At 49.7% G+C, this 24806-nt stretch overlaps 1 protein-coding gene across 2 annotated transcripts; it reads right to left on the bottom strand.

Moving 5' to 3' along the window:
• Positions 1-818: 818 nt before the first annotated feature.
• Positions 819-19718, bottom strand: LOC146196835 (uncharacterized). Of its 2 annotated transcripts, none has more exons than XM_084598560.1 (4): positions 19506-19718; positions 10771-10875; positions 3134-3224; positions 819-2720 (listed from the first exon to the last, which is right to left on the bottom strand). In XM_084598560.1, exons 1-4 carry the CDS (start codon positions 19581-19583, stop codon positions 2095-2097), a joined length of 900 nt encoding a protein of 299 aa, XP_084454686.1. In that variant the 5' UTR covers positions 19584-19718; the 3' UTR covers positions 819-2094. The 2 variants fall into 2 exon arrangements, with proteins under 2 accessions (XP_084454686.1, XP_084454685.1); XM_084598559.1 differs by having other exon boundaries at positions 819-2723; positions 19506-19717.
• Positions 19719-24806: the final 5088 nt, after the last annotated feature.

Genomic DNA, 24806 nt, shown 5'->3' with positions numbered 1-24806 from the left:
CTGTCAGCAGGACCCAATATTTGCCGGGCCAATGACGGTTGCTGCGGTCCCTACGCCGTTGGCACGTTATACCTAATTTGGTGCCCTTTTTGCTTGCCATTATGTCTTGGGAGAGAGCTGTTCGCCCTTGCAAAGTTGAACGTTTATTTTAAGGTTTATGTTTTCTTGAGTTTTAAAATAAGTGGCATTGCACGCAGCAAGAGACCAGTCAAGTTGACGCTTTCTGCAACTGGATGTGATCCGAGTGAGGGCTGGACCTCGGCTCATTAAGACTGAAGCCAAATGTTCAGCCGGTTGTTCTGAGCAATTAGCCTGAATTGCATATGTGCGGCTATTCCTAGCTAGCCAGATTCATGTTTTCATTTTGTCTCACCTTTACGTAAATATTGTAAATGATGTGTCTAAACTTTAATTAACCTGTTTCTGTCGTTGTTCAGAATTCGTCGTGCCTCAACAGTTCTGGACGAGTCATGAAAATTCACTGAGAGACTATATACAATGCCGTTGCACTAATCTGATGAACACTTCAGCGGATAAAATGCTTCCGTGAATAATTCTATAGGTATTCTCTTTCGTAGCTCCATTAAAATTTATTTAGGTTGCTCGGCATTTGCATAGGAACCACAGCCTCACCCTTGCAGTGACGTCAATGCATTATTTCCACTTTCTTCCTACAAAGTGCAGGTATAGCAGGTTTCCGCTCAGCTCTTCCGCGCCCATTTCTTACCCTTGCTCCTCGAGGTGGGCTCCGCCTGTTGATTAAGTTGCGAGGAGCCCTACTGGGCCCGAGAAGGATTCACACACAAAAGACGCCGCTTAGCATAAAAACAAACGTTTTACGTTTATTCAACACTTGCATACTTTTCTGCGCGTGCATTTCTTACGACACGTTGAGAATGGCATCTAGTGAAAAGGCACTTCAGCATAAATGTGAATAATGAAAGATGAACTTGACTTTGACTCGATAACTTAACGACGACTCAATAAACACACAAGTCATTCTTAGGAACTCTACACTCAGAATGAAACGTATATACAATGCTTAGATAAAGTTATGTTTTGTTTCTTTTTTTGGTGCGAAATTCTGAAAGACAATTTCTGTACATATCATACAAGTGTCGTGAAAAACAGCTCGCGGACACGTTACACTCTTGCTCCGAAAATAAATTGAAAATTGTGCATAGTGCAATGAGTAACGTGTTACTAAACGTCCAGAGGCACAAGCGGAATGGTTCGTACATGCAAAATGACTCTTACTCCAACTTCATGAGATAAGCTGCGAATAGAATAGATTTTGTCCTCTTCTTAACTGAAAGAAAGCTCTATGAGCACTCATAAGTATTGTGAAAAATTTGCTGCTACATTGCTTGCGTATTTCTTTCCTTTCTTGAAGCCTGAATGACATAGTGTGTTTGCAGGAACACACGATTGTGGAAAAGATTTAAAAGAAGGCGTTAATTACTGATTACAGTGTCCAGCCGAGAGCTACATTACGGCTACAAAGAGAACATTTTCGTAGCCTAAAAATTCACCTTAGAGTAGAAAAGCCGAAACCACTTCTCTTCAGGCTCAGTCCCTCTATCAGCTACCAAAATAGATTGCTAGCAGATGACATTATCTAGGCGAACTGACCAGCAACTCTAAAGAGAATCTGCCAACATGGAGCAGATTCACTGTACGCGTGTCAGCAAATCACTATTTTATGCATAGACAAGCTTCTCTGTTCACATTTCAGGACCCTTTTTGTCGTCCAGCTCACAACCTTAGGCGAGTACTTTCTTTCCCATCCTTTCGGTATATATACAGTGCACACAACATCGTTGCATATCTTTGGACAAAAACATGGTGAACAATCAGCAGTTTACAGCAAGACACTTCGGATTAACTGAATTCGATGCAGGAGGGCCCGAAGCTGTGATGCAGTTCGTATTGAGCAAAAGCATCGTCGCACGTACACTGAACCCGCGAGCTTTTGAGCCAGACACGTTTAGCGACTGCACGCACACACTGTATCATCGGACGAAGCAAAACCAGATGGTATTTGAATAATGCATTTGGCACAAGGCGTCAATGGCGTGCAGCACAAAAACTTTGCTACCAGGGCCTCCAAACGTGTTCACCGTACATGATGAGTGGCGGAGCCCGACGGATCACTCCGAACGGGTGAGCTTCTATGCGCACGAGTTCGGGTCCATAGTCGTCCGCCGACGTGGTCGACTCGGAGTCACTGAACGGGCTAGCCGGAGCACTGACGCCCGAAGACGAGGATGAGCATGCGGACGACCGGCTTCCTGTGGCCAGGTTGAGGGGGCTGGCCATCGGCATCCTGGACAGCTCTTCAGGCGCGAAGCACGGATGACCGACCATATCGTAGGGAGATGAAAGAGGGGCCGCACTGGATTCCGTGTCCGAAGCTTCTTGTTTGACGACTACACGACTAGCGGCCATGCCAAGGCTCGGCACACTTCCAACGGAGGACGTGGCACAGGTAATCGCTGATGAAGTGGGTGGGCAAGAAACGACACTCCTGGTGCTGGCTTCTTCGGCCTCCAGAGTGTCCGTCGACGGAGGCGGGTGCAGGTTGGCGAAGCTTGTGGCCAGGTGGGCGAGAAGCCTGGACCTCAAGGAGGCATCCACATCACTGTTTGCCACGAAGTCCGTCACTTGGCGAGCGCACGCGGCATAGCCAGCCTGGTACCGCGACTCCATGGCGTGGGTCGCTGCTGAGAAAGAAGAAAAATAAAAAACGGTTAGTCTCGACACTGAGTTCAGTTTGCCAAAAAGCCGCCAGTCATGTTTCATTAATGAGCGACAGACCTACTATTATATATTTCAAAGTATGTAGCTCCGCACAGCACAGCAGTGGAATACTGTACCAGGTTCAGTGACCACTGACCAGTGAACAACACGTGATTAGCTTCTTTAGATAAACTCTGTCTACAACAATGTACCTATAGTTGACAGTGAAATGCTAATTACAATACACCACTGGCAGCCCCCTAGCGATAAGGGAAGTAGCTAGGAAATATTTGGAGGTTGCGCAGCTTTTCACTGCAGTCCACGCTTGCTGAGATCAGGCATGCTTTATTCCAAACGTGCCTTTAGCAAGATGCAACTTAAGATGAGCACTTACTGGGCAGATGGTGACCGTGGTGGATGCTCTGCAAATGCCTCACAGTCATCTCCAGGATGTCAGCCTTCTCCAGTTTTGCATTGCGAGGGTTCTGCACAAACGAAGAAGAGCCACGGTTATTCGTGTAACAGATGGCGCATGGGCGCAATAAAAATAAGCGATCATGATGAAACTTTTTTATGTCATGCGAAAGCCTTCCTTTAGCGAGACGCACGACACATTATATTATGAGGCGTTCGCTTTACGATCACAATGCAAAAAGCGCTAAGACAGATCTCCACGGTCAGTGAGGATGACGGAGTATAGTAATGTCTCTCACGAAGAAAGAGATTACGCAAAAAAAAACAACAAAAAACCTCGCGACCAGGAAAACGTATATATTCGAGGGTACAAAACAGGGCTGCAAGCTCATTGAACCCTGGTCAAACAATTTCAACGCCAGTCAATGGGAGCCCACCCAACCCTTTTCTTTTCTTTGGCGTGCTGAACCTTGTCGCCATCTCCGCCCATATTTATGCACAGTTACGCTGGAAAAAGTCACACGGCAAGGCACGAAAGGCGAATAAAGTTCAGCATGCCTTCAACAGCGAACGGGGTCAACGCATGACGCAATATGTCGCCACGCGGGGTGGGGCAGGGAGGGAGCCAACAAGCAGCCCCACGAGTATATATCATGCTCTAGCGTACGACGAACCGACCGGGAGCGGCAAACGAGCGCTCTGCGTGTGTCAGAGGTCAAAGGGTGATACGGGAAGAGCGACGCAAGGTCGTGAACCCTCCCGTGTTGCGACGCGCGACGCTGGAGTTCGAACCACGATCAGTATGCCGAGCTCGCGTAACCTGTGCCCGTGCACGCCAGAGGTGGGTGAGTAACCGTGTGTGGAACCCCTCCACATCCCATCTCTGCCTTTCTTTACGAAACGCAACGGGACGACAGCTTCGCGATGGAAGGTTAAGGGGAGACGGCGCATGTCAAATACGCCAAGAGCAAACAAAGAATGGAGATAAAAAGAAATATTCTTGGGACTCCGCCACACCCGGGGGGTTCCCTCCCAACACCCCTCTCTCAAGCAGTCACGCAATTCCTCTTCAAGGCTAGTAACCTTGGCTTCGACTGCGGGGCCATGCTGCCAGGGTCGACGTAAGACGCCTCTCTGAATGGGACCGGGAAGCAAGGAGAGGTCGATGATCAGATATTTGCGCGTCGTGCGCGACCACCCGTACTACAAGATGGCCTGCCGGCAAACTACTTTGGTCGCACCTCCGAACAGTCGTAAATACGTACACCTCTTTCTCCTTCTTGAAAGATGTACGCAAAAAACCACGCGTGCCATTCGCGTCACGTGCGCGCAAACTAATGGCGCTGCGCAAGGCCGAGCCGTAAATCAGCATCGGGCTTCTTAGCGGCGCATCGCCACCGCCTGGTGCCTGCTCGGTTAAGGAGCGGCGTTGCGTAGTTGACGCGTGAGAAGATTACGTAAGGCGCTGGTTCCTTTGTTCGGATTCGAGTGTACTCGAAGCACTAGCGAGCAGCTGTCGACTTCACGGGTGAAGGTGGCGTGTAGGGGAGTGACCGAGTTTTGCCGCGTGTCTCTATCGTCCTGAGCCGTCCGCTGTCGGTTAAACCGCGGACTAGCAGCTGCGGTCGACGCAGGAATGGAATTTCTGCTATTCGTCTTATGAGATTACAGGCGTCCTCTTCGGATGGAATAGAGTATCGATTTGTAAAGAGAAAATGGAAAATGGTGAGAAATGTTTTGAAACGACACAAGGTGGAAGCGAAAAATGCAATGCCTGTCACGAAGCAGCTGTGACAAGTCATCTCAGAGATCATCACTGATGACTTGTGAACATGAGCACACGCACTTGGAACAACGATTATTACACCATGTAGCATGGAAATTGGAAATATATTCAGCGTCACACCCTAACGCCCAGGAAAACAGTCCAAGCTGGCCTTAGTGTCATGAAAGATCCTTCCAGTTCGTCAAAATACTGGTGACGTACATTCCAAAAACGTTCTTTATACGCCCGAGGCAAAGCTTCTGGGCTTCAGCACATCATCATTCCGCCGCCATTCCATGAAGTGACAGTGAATCGGCTATAAACAGTTTCCAAGGTGGTGAGAGGTCATGCGCGAGAATAATCACGGACACCCTTCAAGGAGCTGCAAAAAGAATTTGAAGTAAAACTACTACTCGAGCGAAGTACGACGTTCCCGTGCGCTACCCTCATTAGCGCACGCAGACAATACGAGCGCGCCCTCTTGTGGCAAAGTACCGCATCAAAGAAAAGCATCACCGTCGACCGGCTGCCAACGCCAGAAAACGCGCCAAAAACACGCACGCGCCCACCCGCGCACGTGTGTGCACACGCGCAGTTCCTTTTGCGGGGCGGAAGCCGGAGAAAGCCCAAACGAAGGGGCGAGCTTTCAGACTCGGTTGGGCGCGTGACTGACCCACATAAGGAGAGGAATCGCTTTCGCGTTCAGAGGAAGAGAAGGAACAGCGCGAGCTGCGAAACATCCGACACTCCTCAGGTACTTCTTCGTTTTATCCCTTTCTGTGAGTCCAGCTGACAAAGCAGACATGTGAAGAAATAAAAGAAAAAGCGCACACGAACGTGCAGGACACAACGAGCGGCTGGTTGCCCACCACTGCGTCACAAAAGCCGAGCAGTAACAGCAAGCAGCGGCAGCGAGACCAGCGACGTCTTTTGAGTCCTTCGCACGCCGCTTTTGAAGAGGGCGCGAACTCTTTCCTTCCCGTTGCACGTAGCAGCAGCATCGGTGCTTGCGAGAGGTGGCTGTAGACCCGCCAAGGTCGTGCACGCGCCGGTCAAGAGAGAAGAGGTTCAGGAAAGGTGCGCCCCGGTCAGAATCTGCGGGGCCTACTCCGCCCCTCTGTTCTTTGCGGCGCTCGTGAACGCCTTGAAAGCGTGCGAACGCGCGTGCGTTAGCAAGACGCGTCAGCGGGTGTGCTGGCGCCGTGCGTCTTCGGAGCAGGGAGCGCGCGCGCGCGCGCACGCTTTCTTGGTAGCGCATCTTTACCTCTCCCCTCCACCTCTCTGCGGACCAAGTTTCAGGGAGTGGCCGTTCCTCACTTTTCCAAACCCCGCACGACCGCGAGTAAAAACTCCCCGCGGGAGACTCAGCGGGGGGGATGGGAAGGGGCCGCCGCCGCTACGAGCCAGGAAATCCCCCCTTTCCCGCTACAACCCCCGTTTTGCTACTTCGCTTTCAGCTACCGGCGGCGGCTTCTTCAAATTAGGACTGCCATTAGTACCGCCGTGCTCCCTGCCCTTCTTCGTTCAGCTCGTTCGGAACTGCACCCTCTCCCACGCCTCCTTTTCTGTACCACACGAGGAGACGGAAGAGAGCGATAACTTCGCCGTCTCTTCCCCTGCGGCCAGGTCTCGTTGCAGGAGACGCCCATTTGCGAGACCGAACGCTGTGCTTAGCCCCCTACCTCTACCGCTAGTGACAATACAAAGCGCACGAGCTGAAGAACCTAAACAAGGTGGACGCGAGACTGCCGAAGGCGCCGCCAGCTCCTATCCTCCGGCGCTTGAAGCTGCTGGAGAGGGCGGAAATTTGGCGCCTGGTCGGAGTACTCTGCCCCAAGCGCTAGAGTAATGCTGGCCGTGCTCGTACTACCTAAGTGCCGTACGAGGCACGGCGGCCAGAGCGGCTCATCCTTCTTTGTTGTTGCCTGTCCCGCCAAAAGCGCCTCCTTTTGATGAGCTTTGCTGAGTGAAAAGAAGGAAAAGCTGCCATTGTGACAACGAGGTTTAAGGGCCGTCCACCACCGTGGGAACAAGAAAGGAGGGAGCCCCGGCAGCGGTGTCGATGATGAGTGTGGCGAGGCAGAGAAAGACGAGAGAAGAAAGAGCCCTAGCAAAGCGATTCGTCTTCGGGAAGCCCGGTCGTGGCTTGTCAAACGTCCCCTCTTCAAGCGGGGCCTGATAATCACCGTCCACGCGTCTTCTCTCTCGGTTTTTGTTCCCCTTGTTCGTTCGAAGGAGAAAAAAGTAAATGACCGAGGACAGAAACGACGATGTCGTTGGTCAAAAAACGTATCGGTGTCGGCTTGCTCACCGTTCCTCAAAGCGCTGCCTATGAAAGAGGGTGATTCCTGTCTACCTTTTCCACGATCTTGGAACCTTTGTCGGAGTCTGAGTGGAAGGTGATCCAGCGCTTCTAAACAAGGAATCGTGGGATGCAAGCAAGTCATACACAGCCTGCTAAAAGCACACTAACGAGCGCCGAGTGACAGTGGCCGTAACAGAGTACCACAGGCTCTCAACAACGATGGGTGAGGAACTCCGCAGGTGCGTGGATTGGCCACGGCAGAAGCGCGTACCAGGCAACGACATCATTCTAATAGCCTTCGCCATTCCCTCCTATTTCTAAGTCGTACTCACAGAAGTCCATGAACCATGTTGATATATGCGTAGCAGCTGTGTAAGAAATTGACATTTTAAAAGAAATGCCTTTCTGACAAGCTGTACCTTCCTCCCAGTCTTAGTACAAATCAGTTCTTTATGTTCAAAGATTATGTGGCCGATTCCTGGACACGTGTAGCATCGAACTTGTAAAACATTTCCTCACGAATCGCTTTGCTTCAGCGCAAGGCTCCGACCTTTCCTCGTATTCCCCTCGCAGGACTGAGTCGACACGTGTTTCCAGGGCATCCACCTATAAGGCCATGCTCACACAAGACGCACACGGAAGGACACGCATAGGAGAAGAGGCAAAGGTGCCTCACGGCGTCCCGGCTGAGGGCGATGTCGTATCTCACACGAAGCAGCGCTACATCGCGCGACAGCCGCCGCCGCCGACATGTACTACGCGCTGCCAGATACACATCAGCAGCGACGGGCGGAACGCGGAGTCAGCGGCCATCTACACCGATTCGAGAAGAACAAGAGAAAGAAAGCAGCGACTGTCCAGTCAGCGCACGACGTCGCCCGTCCGGAACGCAGCAGAAAACATCAAGATGAAAACTGACGAGCATAAAGGAAACCGACGTCGCCGAGCGTGCGGCACGATCGTCACGGCACGCCGCGCTCCCTGGAAAAGCGAAAAAGATGCCATTTTCTTTCTCATATTTCTTTCGTACCCAGTGTCTAGTATCGCCACAAGAAGGGCCAGAAACGGCACGTGCCATAAGCCGAGGCTCTCAGCGGCGTCCTTGGGGCAACGCAGACAAGCGAGGCGAGGGAAAGAGCTCGCTGCCGTGTCAAAGGAATCGCGAAGCCGTTGAAGAAAGGAGAGGAGCCTTCGTGGCTTTCCTTTTTTTTTTTTTTTCTTTTTCTAAAGCTATCTGGCTGCGCAGCGGTGGCGAGGGCAGTGCACGCGTCGCTGATGATGTACGCTTTCTGTCCGTTTCCATCTCTCTCCCTTTTATACTCGCTTTTCTTGCTGTCGTTCTCGGGCGTCACGGCGTCGTTTACACCTGTAGATCTGACGTCTGCCATGGTCACGGTGGGGGTTCAGATGCTGAGTTGAGAGGGTGAGGTGAGCGACATGGAGAGAAGATGCGGCGGCATGACGGTTTTAGTCACGACAGGTTTAAGGACGAGACAGCCGGAAGAAGCTGAGATTACTATTCGCTTTGTGCACACGCGCGTGCCGCGTTTGGCGTAGCACGGCGTTTTAGGAGCTTCGCTATCTGGCCACGGCTCGGTGGTTTCGGACGTGACGGCCCGTAGCCCGAACGTGTAACTCTGCTACTTATGTTGGCAGTGCGGGTCATCGCGCTGTAATTTTAGGGAGGAAAGGCGAGAAGGCTGGAAAAACAAGCTGTGGAGGTAAGGTTGGAGCCGCGTCGGTGTAATCAAATCTTGCGGACTAGCCTAGGGTAAATAAAGTAGGCGGGCTTGTTTCCACTGCGGTGAACTTAATGCATCGCTGCTTCTGTCTCGTAATAGTTGTTTTTGCAGTCGCCGTAATTCTGATTCAACTGCCATCACGCCAGGGGCATTGAATTTTATAACCGGAATTTCCTAATAGAGCAGCCATCAGTGGCGAAGCGTGACCCCACCCCCCTAAAGGAATCACAAAAAGACATATTGACTATCGTACTTTACATGGTTGAAGGTCATAATCCACGTGCCTTTTCTTTTTACATTTTCAGCACCCGCTTCCGCGGAATTTCCGCGAATAAAACAACGCGCCTTCACCTTCCATCATCGTAGCAATCAGCACATCTCTCGGGGTTGGTCGAAGTGGAATGTGCCAAACCGAAGCACCACCGCTCCGGCGACCATCCCGCAGCGCGCACCCGCCCACCGGTCACGACGGTTCGCTCGTTGGTATCGCAAGGTGGGTGCCGGAGCAGCTCTCCCGTCGCCGCAGGCTTCGAGAGGGCGAGAGCACGCCAACACCTGCTTCCGCACTCGGCGTGCACGGCTCAGGGGCAGCGAGTGGCGGCGACGGGCATGGCTTCCGCCAGCCCTCAGCCTCCCCCTTCTTTCTCGGGCATGCCGGCATGCCACTATGCGGCTGAATCACGGGTGCAACGTTAATGCAACGGGCGGCACGAACCAGTGCGTGATGCTTTTTCTCTCGCTACCGGAAACAACGGCCTCCCGCGCGAACGAAACAACCGGGGGCCGTGAGGGAGCAGGAGAAATGGGGGAGCGCACCGCGGTGGTTGCGGTAGTAGCCTTGACACTTGACCTGTTGGCCAACCGCGCTCGCTTGCAGCTGAGGCGGGCGTGCGACATGAAGGCAGCCAAGCGATCAGAAAGGACCGCAGGGGTGAAACTCGAATGAAGGATAAAAACGTGGATGGGTGGGGTATACAAAGGAGCTAGCAGCCTGACGGCGTAATGAAAGAATGGAGGGGTGACTTGCGTGCGCTACGCAGAAAGTGTACATTAGCGGCTCGTAAATTAGACTCTGGGAGCGTTGGTAGAGAATTCTTATTGAACCAGGTGAACTGGGGAGCCTGGTACGTGTCGGTTCTTGTATGCGTAGAGCTCCTAGCTGCTGCTTCTTCGCTGCCCTATCTGAGCAAATTAAAGGAAATTAGGTCACGTTGGTCCCTGCGGAGGAAGCGGCTTGATGGGAGTCCATATCACGAGAGGGGCTAGTATTGTGCAAGGTCAGTAGGGTCATGCGTGGATACAAAGAGGTTCCAGAGAGGCCCTCAAATAGTTCAGCCGACCAAGGAGAGGCAGTCACCTTTGTTCACCGGGCGCGGAAATCGAATGTCATATACATGCGTAAAACTGTCTAGCCATATGCTAAAATTCCTCCTGCGTAAGTAGTACGCAAGGGACAGCTCCGAAAGCGTTTAAAACAAGCGATGTCTTAATTTACAGCCGTAAATGGGTGCATGCGTGCCGACGTTTCCTTTGTATAGCGGTGATTTTGTTTTCTTGCTTTTTTTCCCCTTCACACTAAAGAGGCGGCCATAGTTTAGAATTCCACGTTCTGCACAAATTAGCGTTTCTTTCAAATCCCAAGACAGTCTGTGCGTTGTTACACTCAGATGATCCGCCAAACCGAAGTCACAATTATCCATTTGCGAGGATATGACCATTCGTGGTTTAAAAGATCCTCCGACGCCCGACGCTAAGATAATTAGCTGAGCACGGTGGTATCGACAGCAGGGCAGGTTGCAACGTACCTGAGATTCTTTCTTACTGTGTCCGTCCAGCAGCAGACTCTTGAGCTGCGATAGGCTGTGGTTGATCCGTGCCCGACGCCGCTTTTCCATCAAGGGCTTCGACGCCTACAACGGACAAAGAAAAAGACAGAAACAAAGTTAGTATTTTTTTTTCTTATGTTTTATGTTTTCAAGAGTGAGCCCGCCCTAACAAATGTCGCCACGGTGTTCGCCATTTTACTAGCGCCGCCATGAGGTCAGCCTCGGTTGACTAGGCGCCCGCTTTTCTTCCCCGTCTTCCCATTCGTGCATATAGTGGTGCTGTATCTTGTAAAACATGCGTCTTACTCTTTCCCGTAATTCGGTGACACTGTTACACGCTCTGGCCTAAACCCTCTTTGAAGCACAGCAACTTTGCCGTGCTTCAAAGTGTCAGCTGGAAGCTGCAGCCAATTGTTTCAAGCACAGAAAAACGACTATAACCACCCTCTCTGAAGCACAGCAACTTTGCCGTACTTCAAAGTGTCAGCTGGAAGCTGCAGCCAATTGTTTCAAGCACAGAAAAACGACTATAACCACCCTCTTTGAAGCACAGCAACTTTGCCGTGCTTCAAAGTGTCAGCTGGAAGCTGCAGCCAATTGTTTCAAGCACAGAAAAACGACTATAACCATCTATGCACAATCTTCGAATGCGGAGACCATGCAGAAGCAAACGCTCTCGCAGGTGTTGCCGTCGCAGCCCAGACTGATCTTCCACTGGCGCGCTAGCGATATAATTTATGCAGGAATCAGGAATGCAGAATTTTGCAGGAGTACGGTGTGCAAGACCAAAGTTTCCCATAATGTCCCCTGACGTCGTGCGACGGCACAGGGCAGTTACTTCTTTTCCCTCCACTTAACAATGGATCCGCCGGGAACACCATACTACTCAGAGTTCCCTTTGTGAGGCGTCAGCATTTGGAAGCAGCCAGTGAAGCCAACTTTTCCCTTGGAAACCGTGTATTTCCTCCAGCTGGAGCTCAGCCACATGTAAAATGCTCACGTGGAAGCCACGCCACTTTGTAATTCCACGCGAATTCTCTAATGCGGAGTAGCTCCTATGGCAGGCATGATGACTGGAGCCCAATAGAACTTGCACGCTTACGTATACTATTACCTGAAAACCAACATAGATGTAGAAAAGCGAAAGGTTGTCACGTTCTTTCGATTGCGGACGGAACAGCTTTACCGATCAGTCCCGACAACGAATAGTATGTAGGAAGGGACCTTGAAAAGCTATTAGTCCATACCGTTCTCGTGCGTGCGGAGAAATGAAATACGTGTTCATTTACATAAGAACAGCGCCTAACGAATGTAACGAAAGCTTCCGTATCACGGACCTTTCAAGGAAACACGTGCAACGGTTTCGCAAATTGGCCTCAGCCAATATTTTCCTCTTGGTAATGCGGTATAAAAATAAGTGTTCCAAGCCGATTGTGACGTCAGAGAGAGTGGAATGTAACTCGTACCAATCGTAAAACACGTTCAGTTGCCCTGCTCAGCTTTGTAACGCCTAGTTGCGTTATCACGGAGCCAGTCAGTTGGCTTTAACACCTACCCCTGATGAATATGGAGAGCTGGTCTAGTGCGGTTTCATTCAGCGCTCGTTCCCTTGCAGAGATAAGTGGTGCTTAGTGGAGAAAACTGCGTTAAGAGAAGGAAATACACACCATGCACTAGCCATGCGAGCAGGAAATTACTTGGATCAAAGTGAGAAACTAGCAAGCCCTGGTCTAAGCCTCGGTTAGGTTCATGAGCCGTCGCCCACTGTCCAATGACTGCAAGTGCACCGTCAGGAGTAGCCTCTCTAAATGACAACGCGCAGAGCCGCTTTCATAAAATTGTACGAAAGGGCGTCCACGGGTTAGATGAGTATCTGTTCGTGCATGCTTGTAGGCGCGAGCCATCTACCCACTTCGTTTCTCTGTCTGTCTGTCTGTCTCTCTGTGTGTGTGTGTGTGTGTGTGTGTGTGTGTGTGTGTGTGTGTGTGTGTGTGTGTGTGTGTGTGTGTGTGTGTGTGTGTGTGTGTGTGTGTGTGTGTGTGTGTGTGTGTGTGTGTGTGTGTGTGTGTGTGTGTGTGTGTGTGTGTGTGTGTGTGTGTGTGTGTGTGTGTGTGTGTGTGTGTGTGTGTGTGTGTGTGTGTGTGTGTGTGTGTGTGTGTGTGTGTGTGTGTGTGTGTGTGTGTGTGTGTGTGTGTGTGTGTGTGTGTGTGTGTGTGTGTGTGCACGTGCGCGCTCGACCTCAAGCTCCCCGACAGATGGCTCGCCCACGTGTCCAGGAACGTCTTGAGTGCGTCAACAGCACACCAAGAGACTCAAACGGCTATCGTTGCGTGCACGAAACATTGCGTACCCCGGGATGTAACTGTTCTCGAGATTTGCCAAGCAGGGCGTTGATATATATGCCCCCATGCCCTTACTTGCAGCTGTACAAGTCCCATGAGTTACCGAGCCACAAGATGAAGTGATACCAACCGGCACTACAAGAATTGCATTCCTTTACTTAGGAAAAGACGTGCACTCTTCAAAATTTTCAGCGACATTCAATATTCTAGCCAACCATCAAACAAGCCAACCATTAGCAGCACATTGTCCGATATATGTAAGTGTGTGACGAACTGAACGGTAATGAAACTCATTCATTGCTTTAAACGAACAATATAGAATGAAAGAACGATGCACGTGGCATGACGCCAAAAGAATGGCAATGAAAAATACTAAAGATCAATGGACTTTTTGCTTGCCTAGCTACTGCGCGATGATTGTCCCGCAAGTCTGAAGGTCATACTTATGGACGCTGACCAGTTCTACGGATGCATAAAAAGGTCACTCTACCCCAGACTACACTCTGGTCTGGGTGATACGTGAACGATGATATGCTTTAATTTGAGCCAATAAATTACCGACGCACCCTTTCCCAAGAATTAGAACTGGCGTTGCCACTTATCGATATGTTGTCATTTTTCTACACAGTCTTCGATCTTTAATCACAAGAACGTGCGTACCTGCGCTTGAAGACACATAAAATAACGAAAAGGAGCACACTGAAATTCGCCACTGTTCGTGAAGAGGTCAGGGACACATGTGAAGCAATGACCGTATGCTACAGCATTAACAAAGCATTGTTGTTTGCTCCTGCAGATTCGAGCTGGATCTCACAGTATCGTATCAGGCGTCCTTTAAACGCACTGCAGGAAGGAAAAATAAATACACATCTGGAAGCCATCGATAACGGTGACCTCCACCCGTAACTCCCACACCCGGGCACCTGCTCCAGTTGTGCAGTGTTACATGCCCAAAATGTACGACGTTTTATAAAGAATTTGCTCAAATCATACAACAAAGAGAAACCATGAGCAACCCAGTCGCATTTTTCGATACTGTGTTTTATTTTTGCTATTACAGCACTGAAGCAATTTATACAATAACATTTTCGCGAATTGGTTTTCATGACGTGTGGATCTACTAGGCTTATAAATATGGCTGACATTATGGCAATGTGCATAGTTGACAAGGCACAAGGCGCGGCAGCAGCTTTTCGTGGTCAGGAGCTGAATTCTGACATTCTGAAAGCGGAGCCTAGTCGTTCAGCTGATCAACGTTGCCGCTATGCTTCGATAACTATTATTCTTAATGGCGTAGTGCAATGCCAACATTATCACCATTGGCATTGTAGTGGCTGTGCTGAAGGCTTTTTAAAGATGCATAGAGTTATATATAGATGGCGCCCTTGCCCGCATATTTCCGCCTCTATTGTTTATATAGTGTCACATAGCAGCTGATACTATACGTGTGCCGGCCTATTCAAATTTCCAGCCGGTCTCCACATGTGTGCGCGGACGTAGGTGGATTGATCATGATTGTGGGAAAAGGGAAGAAAGGTTTATAGCAGACACTTCAACGCTAACGTGTCGCTGATCGGGGGTCAGAAGGTGAGACCCCGTGCCCGCAGAGAAGACTGAATACGGCACATTCCTTGACATCACAATTGTGATTAATCGATGATCCAACAGCAAGTGTAGCTCACGCGTGACACATATTTCGGAGGCCTCCGATGACGGGGTATTTACATTGAAAACATATACGAACGAAGAACCTTGTCTTCCTCCCTATACTCCACTCTGTGTTTAACGGCGGGCAAGTGCATCGTCAATGGGCAACGTCACGTGGTACCTTATCGACAAAGGGTAAATGACAGAACTGGAGGGGACGACATTGCGGGGGTCGAACTCTCCGGCAACGAGACAGAAGCAGCTCTATCGGTTGCACTTTTCACTTCCGACAGCTTTAAAAGAGGTCTGCGCGCACTGGCCGTATAGGGCACCCTCGAAAGACCCCATGAGTTGAGAAGAGGGTGATTCTCCGTACTGGAGATAAGCAGTCAGACAATGACGCACGAAGGAACGTGCCAGTTCCGCCTTGGACGAAACAATGCCGCTATCTCACAAAACAGCAGAGTAAGCTATAAGACCATAGCAATACGGTGTGTACTATGAATCAACAGAATGACAGCTTTTTCAGCAGTTATTTCCGTATCGCTTAAACATATTGGATGAAGGTCGGCCCTGATAACTTCTTAATTATATTACAGAGTGCGTATAATTCAATGGAACCAATATCTGAACGGCAATATCACTATGTAGATAGCCATTTTGTGCGTAGTTGGAGCGCCAGTGCTAAGGAGTATATAAGGCCTTCCCCTGGCATTTTGCTCGCCTTCTTTCGAATGTAAAGCTTGTCCCAATTGGTATTTACTCTTTCACGTCGGACGGATCAATACGGTCCCACGTCGTTCGGGCCAACACATATTTACCACGGCTTTCTTTGGCCTCGCTGCCACTGTGGTACTGAAGTTGAATTGTTGTTATGGCTCTCACCTTCCATTTCCCAGAACGGCTCGCGATGTTCTTCAACCGGCCCTAATTTTACGCTGGTTCTCAGCAAGATCTAGAGATACCAGACACATAGCACTCGATCAGAAAAGTAACACCTGTATGCCATTGTCTTGTCTCTGCCGAAGAATCAATAAAGAGGTGAACAACGGAACTGCTAAGACATTACCACGTTAGCGTCTAAAACTCTTGAAAACCAAGACACGCTGGAAAAGTGAGACTGACTGGGACAGCGTTGCACTTTTACTCCAGTTGTATTTGTTGAGTAAAAAGACTGCACACGAGCGCCCCGCCCCCTCTCACTCTTATCCTTGTACGCTGTGAATGTTTTCTTGGATTACACGGCAAGCCCGAACCCTCAAATTGTTCCTGATAATTATTCATTCGATTTTGTCGTTGCCTTTACTGAACCAAGCTCTATACTCCACGTCCACAATTAGCCGCCACAAGGCACGGCGAACGCGGCAGAAACGGAAGTGATCAATATAGAAAAAAAAAAACAAAAAAAAAAATAAAACCGCTATAATATTCCAGCACTCCGTGAGGGCTCATGTTTCAAACCTTGGAATACGATGCGGACATTAGAGACCCCGGGCTGTGCTTAGCGATGGACTCTGGTGGTGAGGTTGACAAGTGCATACAGTACGGTCCACTGTTAAAGGGAACATGAGGCCACGTTGCTGCCGCCGTTTACAAAGCACTCCCGAGAGAGCCAGCGACAAACGACGGCACAAGGTGCATGAGCCGTAAGCACGGCCGATTGCTCTTCTCGAGCACGCACTTTGTGCCGTCCATTCTTGCCATTGGTCGGTGACAGCGCTTTGCTAAGTGATTAGGCCATGCGATCTCATATTCCCTTTCACAGTGGACCGTACGGTATACATCCGGGATGCGGAGCGAGCCACGTCGTCTGCGTGGCCGAGTACGCCGATAACTACAACTTTGCCACCGAAAACGGTAAATCCCTTTATGCCCTTGGTTATTTTTTTATTCTTTAGTGGAGAGGTCTTGATACAGCAAACACCTGCGTTATGTTCGCATCAGCTCCCAGCCGTTATGTAGCCCCCGATAAGCACAAGCTGTAACGGCGCTAGCGTAAACGTGACGCAGGGCCTCGCGATAATGTAAGCCATCTCTACGCCGCGTTCTCCAAGTCCGTGCGTTTTGAATGTCCGCTTTCTCGAGCAGAGCATAAGAGAGAGGAAGGCCGTGTGCGTCGCTCACGAGACGACCATCTCTCCGTCTTTCGCGATAACGGTAAACGAACGAGTTGAGCCACTATATATCCCGGAGCAGGTTGGGAAAGAGAAAAAGTCTATCGGGGAGGGCAGTCTTCAACGAGGAGCGAATCTCCTCGCGGTTATCGGCCAAACGGTCTCATCTCGGCGTCCCTTCGCTTGCATGTACCTCTCTTCCCCCGGGTTAGCTTTCTCTCTTAGGACGTCCTCTGCTTATCGGAGCCGACGGTCGCTACGTCATCCCGCCGAGCCTTTGCAAGCCGCGAGGTGGGGCGATCCCCAGTAAGGCAAGTGCAAGCGCAGCAGCAACAGCAGCCAGCGGGTATTGTTAGCACGTCCCGTGATAAGGATGGCACGCCGTGCGCGGTCCGTTGATAAAAGAAATCACGGTGTCGGGAGGAGGGACACAGAATAGCAAAAGTCAACTGTGGTATCTAGTTGCTTGCGCCTCTTCAGGACAGGCGAGGGGTAGTAGAGCGCTGCGTGCCGCCGGACAGCGCGCAGTCTCGCCGCCCGATTGGAGGGCGAGTGGTCGCGCGTTGGGCACGTGCTCGGCTGACCTATCATGGGCCGGAACCCCGTGGAGGCACGCGCGCCGAGCCCCCCGGACACGAACAAGTGGCGCGTGCTGACGCATGTCGGCGCCTACGGTCCTTCTCTTGCTTGTTCCTATTTCTCGCCCTGGGTGCTTCTCCTCTCCCCGTTTGCTGCCGTAGAAATCACGTACGGCTGTCTGCCGCGTTTGTCCGGAGAGCGCAGCGAAGGGCGCCCGCGCTCTGCCCTAAACTTTTATTTTTCGACACGTCCTTCAGTCTCGGACACCTTTCACTAACTGAGCGAAGGGGCCATGAGCGCAAATCGCTGCATCGACTCTACGTAAAGCTTGTAGTTGGATCAAAACTAAGCTCCTGGACCGCAGCATTTGCTGGACAGGAAAGAGTAGAAGACGCAATGAAGAGTTGGATATATCTCAGTGCTAGCGACTAGCACTAGTAGAAAAGGAACAATGGCAATTAATTCATGAATCCATTGAAGTGGAGCTAATTAAATCGAAAAGCTGGAAGCGGGGATTCAGATCTCTCTGTAAGCATTGTCAGGAGTTTTCACGGGAATCGAAATTAAGCTGGGTAAATTTTTCGCGGAGAGTTTGTCGGGAGCAGAAAAGGTAGAAGTTTGCAGATATCACTGCAAAAACAAATCATGGTGGACACTTAAGCTCCGCCTTTGAGGGTATGACGCGACAGCGTACGCAAGCGGTGCGAGCATGCCTGCGTAGCCTAGAGGTATACGCGGATTCAAATGTCCTGGCAGGCTGATTCTGACATCACCTTCCCATATTGAAGGAGAGGCCTGAGTTGACATGCTCCTGACAAACGTAACGCTAGCAACACATACGGCCAATATAGTGTGCGGCCATGTCAGCACCACGCTCATGACTTTTTGCTCAAAACGCTAATCCCGGATTTTCGGTGAAGGGTGCTTTTCTATCACGTTAAAAAAATCGTGACAGATTAAGGCAGCACCTTCAGAAAAACAAGCGGGTGTGTAGAGAAAGTACTGGTTGCTGATGGAGTGAGTCAGAAGCAAATGCGCAGGTGTGGGGCATGGCTAAATGGTATCCACTAACTATAACTCAAGCGCATCCGTCGGTCCTTGCTTGGAATCATCTCAACAACCGAAGGACAAGATCAAATGCGCTTTTTTTTTTTTTTTTAAGTTCGGTTTTCCAGCAAAATGTATTGATGCTAGAGTGCGTTCGCATCCCTGCTTTGCGAACAGTGGCAGAGGGCTGAAGAACGAGAAGTCAGACGACCTTCCGTTCTCTTGCTATTTACTGGTGATAAGCTAGAAACGTTCTTATGAATGGATGGTGCATCCTGTACGCACACATTTAGTAACGTTGATGTAAAATTGTTTTCATATTTCTGTAATGCTGCTTAGATACCTTTGGGGCGCTTCGCATCCTAACAGCACTTTATTCTTACACGTGGTCTTCGCTAAACAATAAACTAAACATGCTGCCAAAATGCTCTTTCGACATTAATTTTCCCGTCCCCACCCTACCAACCGCGTTGTACGAAAGCACAGCTAGTCTGTATATAAGAGGAGGGTTTGTTTATACTGGACACTCGGACGCGAAATTATAAGCTCGTGGGACTGTGCCGATGACACAAGTTTTGGAAAATTGCTGACAGTGAGCTGTGCGCACGCATGGAAAAGTTTGTGAGAAATAATCCTCAGCTGACATGAGGTGAAAAGACAAGAACCGCAATTTTTTGTCATGAAAACCGTGCGACCAGGCACATCGATGACAACTTCACCTGAGGCTAGGTTCTTGAAACGTTACCAAAAACAAAACGGAACAGTTTCCTTTAGCTGAAACTCAGCACGAAACTGCAGCACGTTTTTGAGACCTCTCATTTACCACCACAATGAAAGGAGTGCAGCTTACTTCTGCTACTACAGGCGTAAACGAAGCAACTGACTAGAAAGGCAAAACGAACTCGATGTGCAGAAGTCATGTTTGCACAAACATGTCAACAATAATAGAATGGCAGACGCTTAAAATACAGCGAATCTGTCTCACCCTTCGGCTCTCCGCCTTGGTCTGGTGGAGCTGATGGTGCACGAATCCGAATCCCCGCTCGGAAGGAGGCATGGTCATCGCTCGGCGCGTATCCTTTTCCGCTCGACCGCCGGGCGGGCCAAGACGCGAGTCCAGAACAGGAGAGAGATGTCGGCCAAGACCCGGCACGCGCTTACTCTACTACCGGAATCCAGACTGCCACCACGCGCGCGCCGGCCGCGACCGCTGCCCTCCGCCTCCTCCCCGCTTCTCTTCTCCGTGTCTCGGCCAATGGGACGCGCCTGCCGACCCTTTCCAAGTTGCACCCTCCTCTCGGGACGCTATTTTGCGGAGCACGGTTCAATTCACGAACGTGCGTCCGGCGTGCGCGCGTGTTCACTAGCCGCTTCGGAAGCCGGATCGCGCGCCGTTCTCTCGCGTATTTGCTACTGCATTTCTTTCTCTCCCCTCCATCATCTTCCCTTCTCGTTCTTCTTTCTGTCTTTCAGCGGTCCAGGAGGGAGAACCGTTCCGCGTGGGAGCTCTTTGCACGTGCCGACCACCGACTGACTTGAAAGTAAAATAGACACAGAGGAGAAAGCACCCGAGTAGATTCAAGAACGGGCCGTGGGGAGAGGGTGGCTGCTGAAGGCGTCGCCGCTCACGAAGCATCAGCGCCCGCGTGTTCCTCCTTAGGTGACCCGTCTCGCTGCGGAGCTTTCTTTTATCACGTTGTTTGAATGCATTCAACTCGGGAGCGAAGGCTGAGGTGTTTTGAGAAGACGCTCCTTTTCTCCTCTGTAAATTTGACTTTATACCTGTATGTTTCTTATTCAACGACTGTTTTGTCCTGGCTTAGTATCGCGCTAGCCGGCGCTCTTGTGCTCTCTCTACTCCGGCCACCTCCTTCCTCTCTCTCAGAGTGCTTTCTCTTTCAGAGCTGATGACGCTTAGCCCTGGCGGGCTGGGTGTTTGTCTCGCTTTATCTTCCACCAAGTGGTGTCAGGGAGGAAGGGAGGGAAGGACAGGAGAAAAAAAGTGGTGGCGCGTGCAAATGACAGCAAGCGAACAAACACCACCTGTGGACGCTATTCCAAAAAAGTAGGCTCACTATCTGGGCAAACACTTCCAGTGTGTCCAACAGTATTTTTTTCTGACGTGACCTGGAATGTGCGCGAAATCGTAGAGTTGCTTGAAGAGTTTTTATTTTAAGAAATCGTACACATCATTTGTGGCCCAGTCGGCACAATTCCCGTTAAATATCCAGGACACGTACCAGGGTGTGCACTAGGCATCTGAGGCACTAAGCAGTTTACGTTCACAGCTCTGTAGCATGAATCATTGAAATAATGAGGGCGGAATTAAAGTCATTGCTTACATATTGTTACGGGGATGTACTTTTTGTAACTGGCGCTGCGATGGGCTGAACTCGACGCTAAGACTTCAGTAGCAGTGCAGCGTACACTCTGTCAGCATCGTCGTCTTTCTTAACGCTTCGTCGAGCACGCGTTCCTCGGCCGACGTCTTTGTCTGTGAGCACATCACTTTGGTTACGGGTTTCCCGGTAACACTATCCCCCTCGGCAAAAGGCAACGTCCCGGTGCGTATTAGGCGTGCGGTGTGGAAGGGGAGTAATATGGCTTGAGGCGGGCGACATGTACGATTTCGGAAATGGGTGTAGCAGTCGGTGACTTTGGACGGAGCGGTGCAATCTCATAGGTCGCTGGGCGTAGTACACGGTAAGGACCTGTGTAGTGGGGCAGAAGTATTTCCCACAACGCCACACGACGGCACGGAAGCCAGAGCAACACCAGAGATCCTGGAGGATAGTGAACATCGCGGTGGTGATCGTCGTAGCGGCGTTTTTGAGCTTCTTGAGAAATGGTGAGATTGTGACGAGCAATCTGGCGAGCAGCGTCGGCTCGGGCGATGGTATCGCGGGCAGAGGTTGTGACGGGGCCAGCGGCGGGAAGCAAAGTGTCGAAGGGTAGTAAGGGGTCTCTTCCAAAGAGAAGATAGAACGGAGAGTGCCCAGCAGTGTCATGACGCGAGGAGTTATATGCAAAGGTGACAAATGGCAGGCTAATCTCCCAGTCGCGATGACTGTCGGATACATACATGGCGAGCATGTCGGTGAGTGTGCGGTTAAGCGTTCCGTAAGGCCGTTCGTCTGAGGTTGATACGTAGTGGTGAACTTGTGCCCAACGGAGCAAGAACGAAGTATTTCCTCAACAACTCGGGAAAGGAAACAGCGGCCACGGACGGTAAGTAGTTGACGGGGAGCACCATGGTGAAGTGCACAATATTTTTCATTCCGTCGTGTTACAACTACTAACGCATGCAAATCGAGTTTGCGTTTGACGGATGTCTATTTATATCTCTTTAAATTCACTCTAAATACGAACGTTCAGCTTATGAGCACAGGAAATTCAGGGATAAGAAACGTTGAACTAAATGTACTGCAGGTATTGAAACGTTAACACCCGATGCTTATATTAGCTATTTGGTCAAGGCGGTCCTTTAGTTTAAAAGCAGGTAGGAAATAAAGGTGGTTGTCAATGGCTGCTGTCACATTAACTGTAACCGGCTACGCGGTTATGTAAAGGGTAAACACGTACGTGAAATGCAACGCTGATATAGGTAAAACATCACCACCTTTATTTTTGCACTTTGGTAGAAGAAGGATATAAATGATGAAAAAAAAAAAAGGCCAATCACATAGATAAATATCATTTTAAATGTAAGCTACTTGAGCAGGTAGATTTTCTAAAAAAATCTAAGAGGAAAATGCGACATTCATATCACCTTGCAAGAAATGGAAACCAAATATGCAGTTTTCTAGGCTGGTAAGATCGTAACCATAAGGCTGAAATTATGCCCGTTTTTCACTTGCTCCCACTATGGTTTCTCAGTTCAGATATAATACAGGACCATATTCGCCTGTTCAGCAGACATGCCTTGCGTTTTGACCTCTTGTTGCCGTCAATATCCCCTTTGCTATACGACGTGAGCATAGTCATGCGTGCTTGCCGGGTCAGCTCTGTCAATATCAGGTCAATTTTTCTCCCATCTATTTTATCGCGAAGCGTATACGCCAAATCACACGCAGACGCACGAACAACGTCCTATCTGACACGCGCGCGCAGAACGGGGAATGTTCCATTCGTTTTGCTTCAGATTCGTGTTTTTCTCTGCATGCTGGGCAATTTCAAAGCCAATATACGTGCATCGCCAATTCCTCCGATTACGTCGCTTTAAGACCGAAAAGTAAAATATCTGCTACAGCGTGCCGTTTGTCTAGCTAAAACGTGTGCAAACTGTTCGATGGCCAAACAGCGAGTCGAGTGGTCAAGCAACCTTCAAACATTTGCAGTGGCTAAGTATAAGAAATATTTAGGGTTATAAAGTTGTAATATTAGGCAGCTTTACAATAATAGGCTCGTAGCCCATAGCTTCGCCCTTCCAAGATAATTAAACAAGCAGAGCCCTGAAGTTGAATTGAGCTTTATTCCGATCTTGTATTGCGCGCATAAAACACATGTGCAAGCAGTTTTCTTTAGACAGGCGGTGGTCAACGGTTTGGTCCTCGGGCATGTATAGGCCAAACCTTTAAACTGTGAGCCTTTCGAGGAACTGAACCATGCAGAATTCATTTTTAACCGTGCACTGATGAATAATCAGATCCCTAATTTAAATCTGCCCCACCTTCGGGGGGAGAGGTTTCCGCTTTCCCCCCTTCCAGTTGTAAGACAATTCTGCCTCGTCCTACACCGACTGCCTTGAACAAGCAGTGGTCACGAGTTCGATTTATGAACCAGATGGAATTTCCACACAACTGCAAAGCTTTTGAATGTGTAAGTTCGCTTTGGACCCACACACGTATGCGCACGCACGCCCACGCGCGCTCACATGCTTATCCCAGTTCATCCATTTCATGATAGTTTCTTCTTATAATTTAACTATCTTTGATACATATCACATCAGTAACCAAAGCATGGCCGATAGAGAAGCGGGTTCCCCCATGGCACATTTCATTCCCAAATTTTCGGAGTCCTCCACTACGGCGTCTCTCATAGCCTGAGTCGCTTTGAGCCGTTAAACCCCATAAACTGAACCATGCATCTCACTGCACACATCAAGAGTCTCAAACAAGAGACCCAGGAGCTGTGTGATGCCTTTGAAGACCTCTGGCGCTGCATAGTTACTCACAAACACAACACACAGAGGTCTTCAGAGTAATCTAGCCAACTAGCCCGCACCGCCGTTCCGTTGGCTCCAAAAATATCAGCCTCTGTCCCGAAAGCAAGTGCCAGGTTCACGAGAAAGCTTTACTGTTAGACTGGTTTTCAAACTAAGATCAACTGAAGGTCCCGGCCCCACTGTAGGCATGCAGCGTCCTCTGGATATGAAAAGAAGCATTGGCCCTTTAATCTGTGCGAAAATGAGACGCACATCAGCTGCTTTCAGTAGCGACGTGCGGGACGACTGACCCTCTCTCTTTCATCTTCATGTATAGTACATTCTTTACGTGATTGTGGCTTATGAGCCACAATAACCTTTGTAAGCCTTCACTAGCTTGGTCTGGTGACCGACGGGTCCTGAGATAAAAAGAAGGAAGCACGCGCCATTTTTCTTCTCGACGCGAAAATCTTGAGACCCAAAAAGAAGTCGTCCGCCTGACTGCTGAGACCGCTAAGAATCAGTGTATTCTTGCACGCTTCTATAGTCGCGGAGTCCCAGCCCCCTATTCGGGCCTGCGTACCTGAGGAAGGAAACCTCCTATATCGATGACAGTGAAGTTTTCAATCAATCAATCAATCGATCAATCAATCAATCAATCAATCAATCAATCAATCAATCAATTTGATCAAAATAATGACAAATTGTTGTCCATGGGAACGAGATGTATTGACTGATTTTATTCATCTTATTGCTCGTTACTGCTTTAATCTTCAGGTTGTTTATGTTTATTTACTTTTTTTTTTCCAGTTGTTATTTTCTTTGTTATTTTCCGGCTTTGGGCTACGAGGGTCGAAAGCTTATAATGCAGCCCGCACAGCAATACGCGCTTGAGACCCGTACACGTAGACAGTGTTGTTTATATATCAGCCTTTGCAAAGTGGTAGTAGAGATGGTCGTTCGGATGAGGGAATGAAACATGTCGCTTTGGACTGCATACCATATGAATAATCTAAACCATGGGTTGATGCGTTTTTCGCTCCATGCACTCCGCTTTATTTCATGCATATTTTGAACAGTAAACACCGACCCCGTTTCCAGTTACGGATGTCAACCCTATTCTGACAGAATCAAAGGAAGTAA

Source organism: Amblyomma maculatum, chromosome 3 (genome assembly GCF_055883805.1).
Source record: "Amblyomma maculatum isolate TAMU_Amacu chromosome 3, ASM5588380v1, whole genome shotgun sequence".
Lineage (NCBI taxonomy): Eukaryota > Metazoa > Arthropoda > Arachnida > Ixodida > Ixodidae > Amblyomma > Amblyomma maculatum.
This window is presented reverse-complemented; position numbering and strand designations above follow the sequence as displayed.

Bases quoted from the DNA above. Each gene is read 5' to 3' on its own strand.
- LOC146196835 (XM_084598559.1), bottom strand. From the start codon at position 19,583: ATGACCATGCCTCCTTCCGAGCGGGGATTCGGATTCGTGCACCATCAG. The intron at 10,876-19,505 runs GTGAGACAGATT...TGTCCGTTGTAG, and splicing joins CCAAGGCGGAGAGCCGAAGG to GCGTCGAAGCCCTTGATGGA. The intron at 3,225-10,770 runs GTACGTTGCAAC...TCGTTTGTGCAG, and splicing joins ACAGTAAGAAAGAATCTCAG to AACCCTCGCAATGCAAAACT.